This window comes from Colossoma macropomum, unplaced genomic scaffold, assembly GCF_904425465.1.
Source record: "Colossoma macropomum unplaced genomic scaffold, Colossoma_macropomum, whole genome shotgun sequence".
In the NCBI taxonomy this organism is placed as follows: domain Eukaryota; kingdom Metazoa; phylum Chordata; class Actinopteri; order Characiformes; family Serrasalmidae; genus Colossoma; species Colossoma macropomum.
Genome location: NW_023494789.1, coordinates 8,827,738 through 8,843,259, shown reverse-complemented (window position 1 = coordinate 8,843,259; position 15,522 = coordinate 8,827,738). Strand labels below are relative to the sequence as shown.

The 15,522-nt window shown below is 41.3% G+C and overlaps 1 protein-coding gene across 1 annotated transcript in view; it reads left to right on the top strand.

Moving 5' to 3' along the window:
* Positions 1-2,062: 2,062 nt before the first annotated feature.
* Positions 2,063-15,522, top strand: part of acvr2ab (activin A receptor type 2Ab) — a 71,282-nt gene continuing 57,822 nt past the window's right edge. The window contains exon 1 of the mRNA XM_036570014.1: positions 2,063-3,471. Coding sequence (XP_036425907.1) covers positions 3,417-3,471 — 55 coding nt within the window. The 5' untranslated portion in view covers positions 2,063-3,416. The remainder of the gene's footprint in view (positions 3,472-15,522) is intronic.

Genomic DNA, 15,522 nt, shown 5'->3' with positions numbered 1-15,522 from the left:
AGAAGGAGGACGTTCCGGTTTTCACACCCGTATTCCGACTGGCCCCGCCCACTGCGCCAGGATTGGATATTCGTACCCCGCCTTCTGCTTTACACTCGGCTAGCAGTCTTCCAGCAAGTCCTCCTGTAGGGCCCCTCCCACTTCTCTCTCCATAGACAGTTACACATCCACAGCGCATGCATATGGACATGTACTTTATTTATAACTCGACACAACTTCAACATGTATAATGTAGCTGTGCACAGCCCTCAAATCAGATTCGGCAAAATTAAAGTCATTCAGACTTTAAGGAGTGATCTGATGTGAAACTTGCCAAGTCAGAATGGTTCTCAGTTCACAGTGGGAGTGATAGGAACCAGACGTCAGAGGAGTGTAATGCCTTTAATGAGACATTGTTTTACTATAGTTTTGAGAAAAGGTTTCGGCCTGAAACGTATTTTTTAATCCGTTTATGGCGGAGAGGTACATGCAGGGCACTGTGTGGAAAAATAATACCCAGAGATAGTTAGGCTTTTCATTTTTAACACTAATTTAACATCACATATAAAAGCCTGCAGGTTAACTGGTCATTTTGAACAGTAAATAAAATGTTTTGTGTTGTAGACATTGTGACTCCTGGTTCCTATCACCACCATTGTGAAGAAATCAAAATAGGCAGGTTTCTCTTCAATGCACTTTTTCATAATAAACCATTCTGTGAAGTTTGTTTACATCGGAACAAATGAACTACGTAGATATAAATAAAAAAAAAATAGAGAAATTCCTCTTTAACACTAAATAATTTTAGATTATTTTGTGCATTGTCATTTTTATTGTAATGTATGCTTCGAAAAAACAACACTGCGGTAGAGCTCACTACTGAAATGAACAGGATACGGTGAGGAACAGTGAGCATGAATACACTTCAAAAGATGGTTCTTGCTTGAAAGGTTCCTTCCATCATAAAAGTTTTGTTTAGGTTGATGGAGAACGTACTGTAGATGTATATAGAATCTTTTTGCAAAGTGTTCTGTACAGCACCAAAAAGGGTTCTTCTGTTATGACAAGCTTGACACTGTAACAGTAAAAGAACCCATTTTGGTGCTATATAGAACCCTTTTAAAAAGGTTCTATGTAGAACCATCTACAGCACATCCTCTATCAATCTAAAAAAAATTTCATAATTCAAAGAACCCTTTAAATATACCAAGGGTTCTTTGAGTGTTCATGGTTCTATATAGAACCACGGTTTTAACTAAAGAAACTTCAAAGAACCACCTTTTTTTTAATTGAACCATGAACACTCAAGTAACCCTTTGCATGCTTATAAGGTTCTTTGCATAGTAAAATCGTTCTTCAGACTGATAGAGAATGTGCTGTAGATGGTTCTATATAGAACCTTTTTGAAAAGGGTTCTGTACAGCACCAAAAAGGGTTCTTCTGTTATGACAAGCTTGACATTGCAACAGTAAAAGAACCCTTTTTGGTGCTATACAGAACTATTTTAAAAAGGTTCTATGTAGAACCATCTACAGCACATTCTCTATCAATCTAAAGAGCCACTTCATGATTCAAAGAACCCTTTAAATATACCAAGGGTTCTTTGAGTGTTCATGGTTCTATAATGAACCACTTTTTAAACTAAAGAACTCTCAAAGAACCACCTTTTTTCAGTTGAACCATGAACACTCAAGGAACCCTTTGCATGCTTATAAGGTTCTTTGCATAGTAAAATCGTTCTTCAGACTGATAGAGAATGTGCTGTAGGTGGTTCTCTATAGAACCTTTTTGAAAAGGGTTTTTCTACTATGACAAACTTGACATTGTAACAGTAAAAGAACCCTTTTTAGGTGTTATATAGAACTCTTTTAAAGATGTTCTATGTAGCACCATCTACAGCAGGTTCTGTATTAATCTGAAGAACCACTTCAGGCTCTGACACCTTAAATAATAAAGATTTGATGCTGATCTTGATTTTTCTGCGTGCATCTGTAGCCAATCCTATGGCGGTGGGCGGGGCTTGTTGGAATACGGGCGGGAAAAAAATCCGAGGAGGAGCTGAGAGGGAAAAAAAACAAAAACAATCCGTGCCGAACGCCATCTTGAATCCAGTGTAGTTTTCCCCTGAATGAGGACGGAGAGCCAGCGCTCTGGGTTCGAGGAGGAGGAGGGAGGAAAGTCTCTCGACATTTATTATTCGCAGCAGGTTGGCAGTCGAAAGTGTGAAATAATCTTCGAGGACAGTCGACCGAGAAGACTCGTACTTATCGGAGCTGTTTCTGTGAGCAGGTTTGGAGCGCGTTTGGAAGAAGATCGGGACGAGCCCGGTCGGTCGGACTGGCTTCGGCTGATAACGTACTTTTACTCGGCTTGGCTGTGAGCTGAGCTACGTTAGCCTGCTGACTAAAGGCGCTCTGGAAACTAACGTTAACGGTTATAACGTCCGTTTCGAGCAACACGTCCGCGCTTTTAGCTGTCAAAAGCAGTATTTCGGCGAACACTTGGCCACTTTTGCGATGACATTCTCGTCTGACATTTAATTCCTTCTTTTGCAAGCTAGAATTTGGGACAGTATAGGTTAAATGTTGGATACAGTCGTTGCTTCTCTATCTTTCTAACACCAGGAGGACGATATGGATTTACCCGTGTGGCCATCATCATCATCATCATCATCATCATCGTTATTATTATTGCCGTCCTCGAGTTGGAGGAATTAAGGAAATCTGTCAATCGAGATTAAAAGCTGAATGAGTTAACTTAACCTACAGTCCTCCACGTATTTTGGCGTTAACTGTTAACGTCGCTGATACCAGGACTTTGTCATTACTGAGGAACCTACATTGAGGTGTCAACCTGAGCAACGTTAGCGTTTTCGCCAAAACGTGATATTCGTGATATCGCTGGAAACACATTTATGACATTTATGAACTTGTAAGTGAAGAACTGACAGGAGCAGTTAACGTTAGCCTGCCAGCTAACTTTGTTTTTGTACGTTAATATTATCGCACGTTTCTGAGGTGAAGCGCGAGTCGTTAGTTTGTTTGGTTTTTTGTCGTGTTAAAATGAATTCAGTCAGAAAACGTTCCACATCACGGAGCTAGATAACAGAAACAAGCTTGTTGCTGTGGCGGTTTGATAGACAGAAGAACTTTTTATTGTTTTTTTTTTTATATATATCCACGTTCACGTCTTCATCCAAACAAGCCGCGAAGCCCTGAACTGAGTATGTTTTCTCTCGGCGGTCCGGAGAGCCTCCAAAGCCGGAGAGGAGCCGGTCTGCTGGGGAAGAAGCTCCCAGCCTCCTGCTGAAAGACTCTCTGCTGCTGTGTTTGTGTTCGTTCATTGACGTTTGGGCAGCTTTTGCACGGACATAAAACACCGACTCGTGCTCTTTTTAGGATTTATTCCAGTGAAGGAATCCGCCTGGGGGACTGAGCATGGGGTCTGCAACCAAACTCGCATTCGCCGTGTTCCTCATCTCCTGCTCCTCAGGTGGGTAGCTGGCCGGCACATCTCCATTTAAACCGCCTAAACACGCACACGCTTTTCTCCTCCACCACCATGATCGCACCCACGTGACCTCGTGCCTGTAATCTGTAATCTGTGTCACGTCATTCTCGCTGGAATCATTTCTCCAGAATGCATGTATTCACTTTGGTTTCCTCCCCTCTAGGGGACTGTAGGTGACTGTGAGGGGCTTGTGTAGAATAATTCGAGCTTTTGCTGGTTAAAACAGTAAATGGGGCTTGTTCGGTGCTCGAGCTTTGCAGCGAGGCTTTTGCTGCATGAATCGGATTATGTGGTGCAGCGTTTGCACACAGCAGAGTTTAAATAGCAGCAGCGCGCATTAAAGCCTGTTGCGTTGGCTTGCATGTAACCCAGCAGGCCTTTTAAAACCCTGATCGCAAAGGAGGGTTGGGTTCTTCTGCCTTCACTCACAACAGTTGCATTTAGCTAGAACCGTTCTGATGGGGAAACGTGAGCAGCTCTGGTCATCCTGTGCAAAACTTAGGCTGAAGGTTTTTTTAAAGCAGAACCGAATTTCTTCTCTTGATGTAATTTATATTCTGATCTGTACGAAATGCTGTTCTGCGTTCTAGATTCTGTTCTAATCTGCTCAGTGTTCTGTATTGTTTTATTGGCAGCGTTCAACATTTTATTCCATCATTTTCTACCCAATATTGTATTCTATCACACTCTGTTCCATGTTTTAATCTAATCTATTGAGAAGAATTCTTCTATTTACATATTCTATGTTCTGTTCTGCTCAGTTATATCGGCTGTTCTGTAGAGCGGAATTCTTCTGTTTTCTCTCCTCAGCAGGTTTGACCTTGACAGAGGATCAGAGGATTGCATACACTCCTCAAACGTCTTTCTTTCTAGTGTTTCAGTATGTGGCGCGCTGTTCGAGGGTGTGTAACATGGTGTGTGGATGGTTGTGTAACGCTGTGCGTGTGTGTACAGTTGTGTGTGTGTGTGTGTGTGTGTGTGTGGACTGTAGAGTTGGGCTGGTGCCCAGAACAAGGTTAATTACGCTTTCACTCTTCTCATGGAGGGAGGGATGGGATTAGATAAGAACAGAAGGGCCGAATCTAAGAGACGTTTTCGGGACGCGCGGAGAAAAGCATGTATTCCAGATATGAGGAGTCAGGCTTTGGGGCGTGTATCTGTGTGAGTGACGGGGAGTCATATCAGTTGCCTGCCTGTTGCAGCCTGCTTGCTCAGCAGTTTTGCCCTTCCTATGAGTACAGTTGCAGGAATTGAGATCAAAAGCTTTACAGACGCACAGCGGTACACACATGTAAACGGACTGTTCTGATCACCTGACGCCTTGATTTGAGTGTGGTGAGGACTAGGGCTGCACAGCGCTGGCAGAATACTATGCTACAATATAGTTTCATAAGAGTATTCCTTCCAGTATAATAAAACACATGAATATCAGCCTGGATTTTTTTTTTTGTTTTTTTTTGTTTTTTTTACCAAAGTTTACTCATGTTGAAGCATCTAAATGTCTTGACCAACAGAAATGTCATCTGGAGTGTGTGTGATTGTGATTTTAAAAAGTAGTTTGATAAAGACATTTGCTTACTGCAGCTCCCTGTTATATGAGTATTGCAAAGGCCAGTATTGCAATAATGATTACGAAAACAATATATTGTGCGACGCCACAAATCCGAAACAGGCTGATCTCGGTTCACTACAGAGGTGCAGGCAGGTAGGCTGATTTCTTCTGTAATAAAAGGTATTAATTAGAAGTTTGCCCCCCCCCCTTTGCTGCGGTAACACCATCTACTCTTCTGGGAAGGCTTTACACTAGATTCTATAACAGTGCTGTGAGGATTTGATTTCATTCAGCCACAAGAGCATTAGTGAGGTCAAGTACTGATGTTGGATGATTAGTTCTGGATCACAAACGCCACACAAGCACATCCCAAATGAAGTGGATGGAGCTCCATCACTGTAGTTCCACTGCTCCACAACCCAACGCTGGCTTATACCCCTCTTGGCACTGGTCATGGTGACGGTGCCCTAGAGCTTCGCATTCTAGTGCCACTGCTTTTATAAAGACATTATACAAGCTGTGTGTGCCCGTTAAGGACTACCTTTGTTAGCCATTCGTGCACCCCAAAGTAGCAGCATTTGCTAATTAGGAGGGTCTAGATATTTTTTAATGTGTAGTGTATGTCTGGTGTGCTGTTTTGTTTCGTATCTTAACGTGAAGCTTGTATTGTGATACATACGTTGTGAAGTGGCTGTCCAGCCCTAACTGTCCTGTGCGCACCGTATCGCTCAATTTAACCACAATTACACTGCTTTTTAAAGCTGCCTGACAGTTGGCTGCTCAAGGTGATCCTCTAAAGGCTGATGACACAAGTAAGAGTAATAGTATTACACAGCCCTGAACTTTGTCCTTGCCACTCTCAGGATTACACCGGCGTTCTCATGGCAATTGCATGTCAATGATTGGATGAGAGAACCGAAGCTTGCAGCTGGCAGAGCCTGTAATGTACAGTGTAATAAAACCTTGCATCTCTGAAATGGTAGCTTCATAGAAATAGGGGGGAAATGTTATTTACGTTATTGCATGTTGATGTCGTGAGATTTTATTTTATTTCAAGTATTTTTGGTACTGTTTCAGGCTAAATGGTCACATAATGTAAAGGGCAGTTGATAATAACACAAGCATTTAATGAGGATGCTTTGATATGATAGTGAAGTTCCGGTTCTGATGTCTGATTGGCTGAGCCATTTGTGAGAAAGAGGGGGGATAAATGGCCAAAATAATAGGAGCTTTGGCTGGTGTTGGGGGCTTAAAAATCAGTAGCACAAAAATTTAGCAGCAAACAGAGGTGTGTGTATATATATATATATATATATATATATATATATATATATATATAAATATAAATATATAAATTTATGGTTTATTTGATTTAAAAAAAAAAGTGATGATTCAGTAGTTTTCGTGTTGTAGCCACCTTTTAGGTTTGAGCTGAAAGTACAGTCTTAAAAAAGATGCTTCTTTCGTAAAGAAAATGGTTTTTTCATGATTAAAGTGTTCTTTGCATCATTAAAGCGTTCTTCAGATTGATGGAGAGTGCGCTGTAGATGGTTCTATGTAGAGCCTTTTTGAAAAGGGTTCTGTATCGCACCAAAAACGGTACGTTCTGCTACTGTTTTGATGTTAAGCTTGTAACAATGGAAGAACCCTTTTTGATGCTCTATAGAATTCTTAATAGTCATCATTCTGAAGAACCTTTCCACCTGCAAAGAAACTAATCATGCAGAGAGCTCTTTGAGTGTTCATGGTTCTGTATAGAACCCTCATTCTTTACTAAAGAACCCTTGAAAATCCATCTTTTTCAAGTGTGTACAGCTAACTGGTGCAACCCTGGCTTCTTACAGAAACATGTGCCAATTGTTAGTTTATCAATTTATCAATATAATTCCACTCTTTCTGGACTTGGCTAACATCAGCTAGGCTAGTTAGCAATAAAGCTGTGCTAGCTCTGCCTTCTCGATCACGTCCTTATAACAACGTGTATTTGACAGCCTGTCCACATTAAGACACTTGTGTTTCGGAGTGACCGTAACATTTTGAAGTCCAGTTAAGACCAAAACATTTTCATTGAAATGTTAACATGTACATCTTTCCTGACTTGCTGTCCTGAAACAGAGCAAGTTCCCGAATAGCGATTGCAGTATTCAAATACGGACACTGTGCGCAATTAAACGAGCACTTGAGTTCCTGTACATATCCCTAAAAAATACCACAGTGTTGATAGTGTCACATTTCCCAAACCTAGACATGCGTTACCTGGCACAATGTTTGCTTCCTCAGGAAAGCTAATTATAGGCCCCAGTGCAACAATGATCTTTTTTTCATTGCTGATTAGTGTTGTTGTACATAGTTATTAGAAGTGACAGCACATTTTACAGAATGGGAAGATGTTTTTCGACTGCAGGATCACAGTTGGAGACCTGGCTCTCGCTCGCCTGTTTCTGAAATAGGCCAAAGGTCTACAGCAGGCTTCATCCTCTTTAACTTAAGCCCACAGAGCTCTCTCAGACATATGCCAAGGTTAACGTAGCTCAGAAAATCCCTACCCTCTAACACACACACGTTGGAAGGCTTCTGTTAGAGGGAGAGAGAGACAGGCAGGAATGAAGGCAGCTTAACTTTATTATACAGATGATGGGATTTTTTGGCAGATTACAGAACTTTTCTCCAGCGTCAAGAAACGGTAACCACAGCCTACAGCACAGCCATATGCAATGCCAGTGTGTCAGTGTCAGAACACAGCTTTGACTCGCTGTGGAATCCGAATGGACATGTTTTATCATTCTTTAGAGGAAGACTTTGGCTAAAATTCAGGTTTTCACAATTTGCCTCTTACCTCAAATGTAGTCAGTCAGTCAGTCAAGATGTGTCGTGTACAAAGTCTGCTACTTTACTTTGGCTCTGACTGGAGTAGCTAACAACACGTAGAACTTCATACCCCACCAGTTAGCATTGTGCCATCTACACACTTAAATCATCACACGCCTCAAACTGTCCTGTCCTGAGTTGTAATCTCAGGTAGGCTTGCTTATGTGATTCCAGACACTGTGTATCTATAAATGGACAAGAGTACAGACAAAATTCGGGCTTAAAAATGATTAAAAAAAATGATGACACTACGGGCTCCAGAGTGGGGCAACTGACTAAGCATTGGCCCTGTCATCAGGAGATTGCGAGTTTGATCCCTGGTGATGCTACAGCCATCCGTGGCCGGGAGTCCAAGAGAGCACAATTGGCCTCACTCCCTGGGTGGGTAGGATGGCCCCCACTTCTCCCCCGTCACTCGTGATGCTAGTCATTGCAGGCGTCTGTTAGCTGACGTAACAGAACTGGCGGTTGGCGCTTTCCTCTGAGCACGTTCGGCTGTCCAGTGACGTTGCGTGAGCAGCAGTTCGAAAAGATGCGGAGGCGCTTCACAGGTCTCAGAGGAAGCCTGTGCTGGCCTTTGCTTTGCTAGCGCTGGTGGAATTGGAGACGACTAAATTGGGGAAAAAATCGCCCCCTCAAGGATTACTACTTCTGTTTTAGTTGTGAGACATTGTTTTGTCTCCACTACAAAACGAACGAAAGGGCTAAAAGAAAAATGATGTTAAATTTTAACTGTTCTGAGCAAAACTCAGAGTCGTGTATATGCAGTGTTAGCCTGAGGCTCTTTAAGGAGGCTTCGGGATGCAGGGTGGTCCGTACGGGCGCTGATAAATGAGGAGGTCAGTAAAGGTCACAGGGTCATGATATGTCAGAGGGGTCTGTTGGTTCATGGCTCCAGAGACCCAAAAGGAGCAGCACCTCATGCATGCAGCAGCGATGTCTGTGTCTCGGTGTCTCTCTGTCTCCGCCTCTCTTTCTCACTGATCTCTTTTATTTGTCTTGTTTTGTTATTTCTCTTTCTTTTTCCTGTCTTTCTTTCTCTTTCTGTTTTCCTTTCTTTCTTTCCTTCCTTCTCTCTATCTCTCTCAGGTTGGGACAGCATGAAATTTCCAAAGTGATCACTTCAATAAAACTTTATTAAATGGCTTTGATGTCGTTTAAGGTATTATATTGATGTACTTTTCTTACTTTTTTATTGAACCTCATTTACTGTTCTTTCTCTAGTGGGAATCGTTCTCTGGGAATGATTCATCATCATGCAGTTTCATAGTGTGTCGTTTGCTAAAGTTCCTCATCATACCACACGCAGTACTGTGACCTGGAGCCTTTTCACACCCAGAGAAAGCACACTGAGACGATCTGCACAACCTTCGAAGTGTGATATTTGTGTGTATGTGAGAGTGAGAGAGTTAGTGGGAAAGGAAGCCCTGGAATCTGCCAACATTAGTCTGTTTGGATGAATGTGTTTTGTTGGTCGTATTTGCCTGCGTGTGGGTGTATGTATTCGAGGGTCCGGGCAGAGGGATCAGGGCCCCTGAGGACAAGTGTTAGAGGAAAAAATCTTGCCAGATTGATTAAAAGGCTGCAGATTCAAGCTGCGGAGTGAGAGTGAGCGCACCACTGGGCTCGAGTACAAAAGCTTAATGGAGTAAACACGGGCTGGAAAATCAGAATTTCACAAATATATAGATCTTCTCTTCATGCTGGTGGAATGGGATTTAAGATTGCAGTTTCATTGGAATAAAGTGTAATCTGTCAAAATTTTATTGAAAATATGAGAGATGAATGAATGTTTGGACTAGAGCTGTGCAAAATGTGTTGATCATTATTGTGGTATTGGCTTTTGTAAAAGTGACAGAGCAAAGCGTAGCACTAACCAATAACTGATTGTGTTTACTGTGCTGTGAGCATCACAGGTCATTTATTTATTTATTTATTTATTTATTTATTAATTAATTAATTATGGAAAAAATCAGTGATCGGCTTTCCTGCATTCTGTAGTTAGATTGTACAACAATTCAGTGACAGGCATCTTCTGATGTCTGGGTTGAGGCAGGCTTTTCTGAAGTCTCTGAAACATGTCTAATTCCCTGCATATGGAGCTTGATAATTGACCTATTCATGCTCTCCCCACAAATGTGTTCTTTAGTAGCAACTGTAGCTTTGTAGACGGTTGGCAAGTCCCTTTTAACCTGATGAGAAGTTCTCTAGCTTCTTTTAGCATAATGGGCAGCTCGTTGTCATTTCCAACCTTCTTTATTTTTTATGTATCTACAACACAGTCCGGCGCAGCGTCTCTGTATACTTCTGTTCTGTAAAGCCTCAGACACCCCGACACACACATTCATGTGTACATCACCTCAACTCCCCCAGCATGTCAGTGGTTTTGCTAGGATTATACATCCCCATGATGATTGTTCATGATGTTGCTAAAGCCACTAGTAGTCAGCTCGTCACTCACTGCTTGTTAGTCTGAGCACACTATTTTTAAACAGTGTCAGTGGTTCTCTTATCTTCCTCCCTGCATGTCTTCAGTAAGTACTCAGTGCCAGGAGGTGTATTGATTTCTCTTCCCGTGTGGATTTGGCAGCACTGTGTATATTTTGTTCCTTCTGGCTACCGAAGTGTACTGGTCCAGTTGTACTGTGTGTAAAATGTTTGTAACAGCCTGTGTTCCTGCTCAAGAACAGCAGTGGATTCTTTAGATATAGTTTAGTATTGACTGTAATAGTGTGTATTATATATGTTTTTGAAAAACATTGTTAGCCAACATAAGCTTATCCTGGAAATATGACTATCCCAGGGGTCGGCAACATGCGGCTCTTTTACTGCCCTGTTGCGGCTCCGCAGCAGAATTAGTATTAGTAAAATAAACATATCCTCCTTTAATCTGCAACGAGAAACTGTCAAACACTAAAAAGTCACAAAGATAAGGTCAGTTTCTCATACTAATTTTCCCGTTCCACCTTAAATGGTGCCTGAGGTGCCAGAATGTAACTGTGGTACCAATTAAGGTGAAACGGGAAAATTCGTTTAAGAAACGGACTTAATCTTCGTGACCTCGAACAAGAAGCTGGCGAATGAGAAGACGACTTCAGCCTTGTACAGAATCGAATGTTGAAAGACATTTTACAAGAAACTGTTCTACTTTTGCAACTGTCCAGGGTGTATCCTGCCTTCTGCCCAATGACAGCTGCGATAGGCTCCAGCACCCTACCGCGACCCAGAAGGATAAGCGGTTTAGATGATGTGTGTATGTTCTACTTTTGCGGAAAAGTTTCCTGCCGGAGATGCGAGAAAAGCGGCTATAGCTGAGCTAAAGCTCAAAGCTAAGTGAGTTTGCGTTTTCATTCATATAATGTTTCTTAGCCTGTACTGGTACAATAGCATGTACTGAGGCATATATACAGAAAACATGTAAAAAAGGACATATAATATTGTGGCTCCCAAGGAGGTTTGATTTTTGTTGAAGGGACAAAATGGCTAATCTTAACATCTGGGTTGCCGATCCCGGTCTGTCCCCGGACAAAACTTTCAATCAGAAGAAGCTTCTGCATAAATAATAACTTTTTGAAATCTATTTGTAGTAAATTAGTGATGCCTTTGCTTTTGTTGGAGCTTTTATTCAAACTATGGATGCATCATCATGAGAATTGCAGGCTGATCCGAACATCCAGTGTTTTTCATTTACATATCTGCCAATGCTGATATGTAAATGTTTATAAAATTGCAGAAACTGGGACTAGATCCTGAATTAGCATTACTGAGAAATATAACACTTATTTTTATATGGTAATCCCTTTGTATAGTAACCCTGCGGCAGCTAAACATTAGGCTTTTCTGGGCTAAATACATTCCGGTTCATATGAATTTGGGCAAACATGTTAAACAAAATAGGCTCAAACGTTTTTGGACAGATGAAACTGATAGCAGTTTCATGGTCAGGTGTGGCCTGTTCCCTTTATGACGACTTAAGGCAATAAAAGGTCTGGAGTTGATTCCAGGTGTTGAATGTGCATTTGATAGCTGTTCATGAGAACTCTCAATATGTGGTCCAGAGAGGTGTTGATGCAAGTGAAGGGTTGCATCATTAGGCTGAAAAAACAAAACAAACTTATCAGAGAGACAGCAGAAACTTTAGGAGTGGCCAGCAATAATTTGGTCATCAATTTGGTATATTCTTAAAAAAAAGGAATGCACTGGTGAGCTCAGCAACATCAAAAGGCTTGGAAAACCACAGAAGACAACTAAAGTTGATTATCATAAAATTCTTTCTGTGGTTAAGAAAAACCCCTTCACAGTATCTGTCCAAGTCAAGGACGTTCTAGAGGACGTTGGCGTATCATTGCCGAACAGTCAAGAGTCGCCTTCCTGAATGTAAATGCAGAAGGTTTACCTCAAGATCCAAACCGCTGGTAACACTCAAGAACAGAAAGACCAGATAAGACTTTGCTAGAAAACATCTAAAAAATGCTGCCCGGTTCTGGAACATGATTCTTTGGACAGATAAAACCAAGGTTAACTTGTATCAGAATGATGGGAAGAGAAGAATATGAAGAAGGAAAGGAAGGGCTCATGATCCGCAGCAAACCACGTCATTGGTCAAACATGGTGGAGGCAGTGATACAGCATGGGCAGGTATGGCTGGGTCACTGGTGTTTATTGATGATGTGACTGCTAATAAAAGTAGCAGAATGAATTCTGAAGTGCAGCTGGAGGCGGTAAAGGCCTGGTGGTGGTGGTGGTGGTGGTGGTGGTGGCAGGGGAAAATTACAAAAATTGTGACAGTGTCCAGATACTTATGGACCTGGCTGTATATCATCAAATACCAGTGTGAAATATTAGGCAAGCCTAAACAGCAGAGATGTAGTAGTGATTTTATACTTCAGTAGTGTAGCAGTAATGAGGAAGCTGTCCGAGTTGGTTAGTAGCAAGCTAGCTAGCTCCCCAACCAGAGGTAACGCCACCTCTCTTTATGTATTCATTTATTTGGGAACACAATATGTGAATTGTCATGCCGTGTCCTGGTGTATTGATGGTGTATTGATGGTGTATTGATGGTGTATTGGTATCGGGTAGGGGTTTATGGTTGTGTATTTTTCCTGAACAATTGTGACTGTGGTTTAAACTGTGATGTATATTCTGTAAGTTAAGGTTCAGGATTGTTATTATTTCGTCCAAAAAGACCAGACCGCCCAAATTTTTTTGGGTTGAGGCTTGATTGCTGGTTACTTGTGGTTGTGTTGTCATGTGCAAAGTACATGGTTGCTGTTGTTTGATTTAGCCCAATGTTATTAAGACAGTGTTGTTGATTATATTGGCTCAAGATATTTTAAAGATATATCTGCTCATCGTGAGTGAGTAGCAACTGAAAATAACCCATTTTAAAGCTTAATAGTTTTTAAAGAAAAATACTGAAATGGTATCAAACAATAGTTGAAGTTTAAAAAAGTATCGGAAAAGAAAAAATGGCACAGTGCTGTCTCTCACCATGACGCCATTTTCCGTTTTTATCTTCAGTGCTGCTATATGAGTGGCCGCCCCTTCAGATGATGCGACGATGATTGATAATGCACTAATGAAGATCACTAATGTTGAATCCAAAGTGGGGTTTCAGGTGCTTTTTTTTTTTTTGTTCACTTCTCAAGACTGTAACACAACACTCTGATCGTGATCTTCGTTCAAAGTATAATTTCTTTTGGGAAATTTATCAGACTGTGACTGTGCCTTTAGATAGCGACGCTGAAATCCCCTCCTCCATCTCCCTTGGTGCTGAAGTGCTGCTTGAGTCTGTACATTATTGCCCCAACTCACCACCACAGGCCTTAACCAGCACAATTAAAGTGCATATTAGCCCATTATTTACAATCATCCACACTTTAGAACACAATACAGCCCATAATGAGCCCACACCTTTACAGCAGCAGGAGAGAGGGAGAGAAGGAGCTTAGTATCAGTGACTAACACACACAAACGCATTTTCTAAAACCCTACTGGTAGAACAAGAGCTGTGTGTGTATGCGAAAGAGACAGAGATTAATGTTTGGAGCTCAGTGAGCTCAAGTGCATTTGTTCGGACAAGTCTTCTAAACTGCACACACACATTCTCATACATCACGGTACACACCTAGCCCCATCCTGGTTCTCCTTGTTTAGTTTCCGGCAACAGCGGTGGGGCTTCAACAGTAAGGATGCAAATTTTGGCAAATTCTTAGTAGTGATTAATCCTCAACCGGCAAACCTACAATCAAGACTGCAACCCATCAAGATATTAATTATAAAATGTACAGTTCCATTTCTGAAGCAGTAGAACACAAGAGGGACATTATTGTGAATATCATTACGAGCTGAAGGTGAGGACCGTAAGTCATTATGGATGTGATGTGGATAACACAGCCTTGAATGTTCAATTACTTTTTTACAGTGTTTTTGCAAAATGAAGAAAAAAGTGCAGCAAAGAAGCTCAACATTGTACCAGATGTGCTTTAGTATTAGCAGATATTCCGCCACAAGAGTAGTACTGTTTGCGTTATGAATAGAGCCATAAAACTGCCGCATTATCAGCTACAGCTCTCATTATTTGCCAGACTAAGCTGAATGTTGCTTTGTTACAGCCGTCTGTAAAGCATTTCACAGCCCATCTTTTACCTGCATGTATTGTTAGTTAGATTCTGGTTTGTTTCGTTGTTACCGTCACAGCTGCCAACTGAAAGTCTTATTTAGGGGCAACAACATGTTTGGAGTTTGATGTAGGCCTGCTAGCACACTGTTCTTCTTAGAATCTGACCAAACAGGCTGCTGGTCAAGCATTACCTTATAGAACTTATCTGATGTATCCATGTTCTGGTTTTGTATGTGCTAAAATAGGACCTTTCCAATAGGTAGCTGTAGCATAAAGCAAATTGGGGAATAGGAAGTGGCCAGGCTCCTCATAAACCGGTTCTGGTGTGATTTCGGAGATCATCCGGTGTTGTGGAACCAATGACGAACACTGAGCTGTTTGAGGTTCACTGCCGGCAAAAATCACGCTGCACAGTTATGGTGGATTCACTCATATTTAAGTGGAGAGCGCGAAACGCTTTCTGCTCAGGGGTCGCATCTCCTCTCAGACTGAAGGAAGCCATCTTCCACTGACAGTAAGAGTAAACTCTGTGACCCCCTCTTTCAATTGGTATGTGATTGGTTCCTAGATGCCTCACTGTTGTAAACATATGGCACTTTGAGATCGGATTAATCTTTTTTGAATCACCCTGTGTTTTGGAAAAGACAAGGAAGTGCCATGTAAAAAAAAATAAATAAATTAAAAAAAAAAAGTGCAATGTTTCACGTTTTGTTTAAACCAAAGGGCTGACAACTGTAATATGTTTATGATTATATGACCAAAAACTAAAAAGTTTGGGAAAAAATGGAACATACAGCAGAGGGTTTGGGAAAGTCCTGTATTCTGAAGTTATAAAGTTATATTTACCACTTAATAATTTTATTATTATTTTAGTCATTTTAATTAATTTTTAAGTTCCTCCTCCTTTTGTTTTATTTATCTTTGTTTGATTAAATTAACACTTCAGTAGCTTTCGAAAACTGTTGCCATTCACCTTGTCCTTATTTTAGCT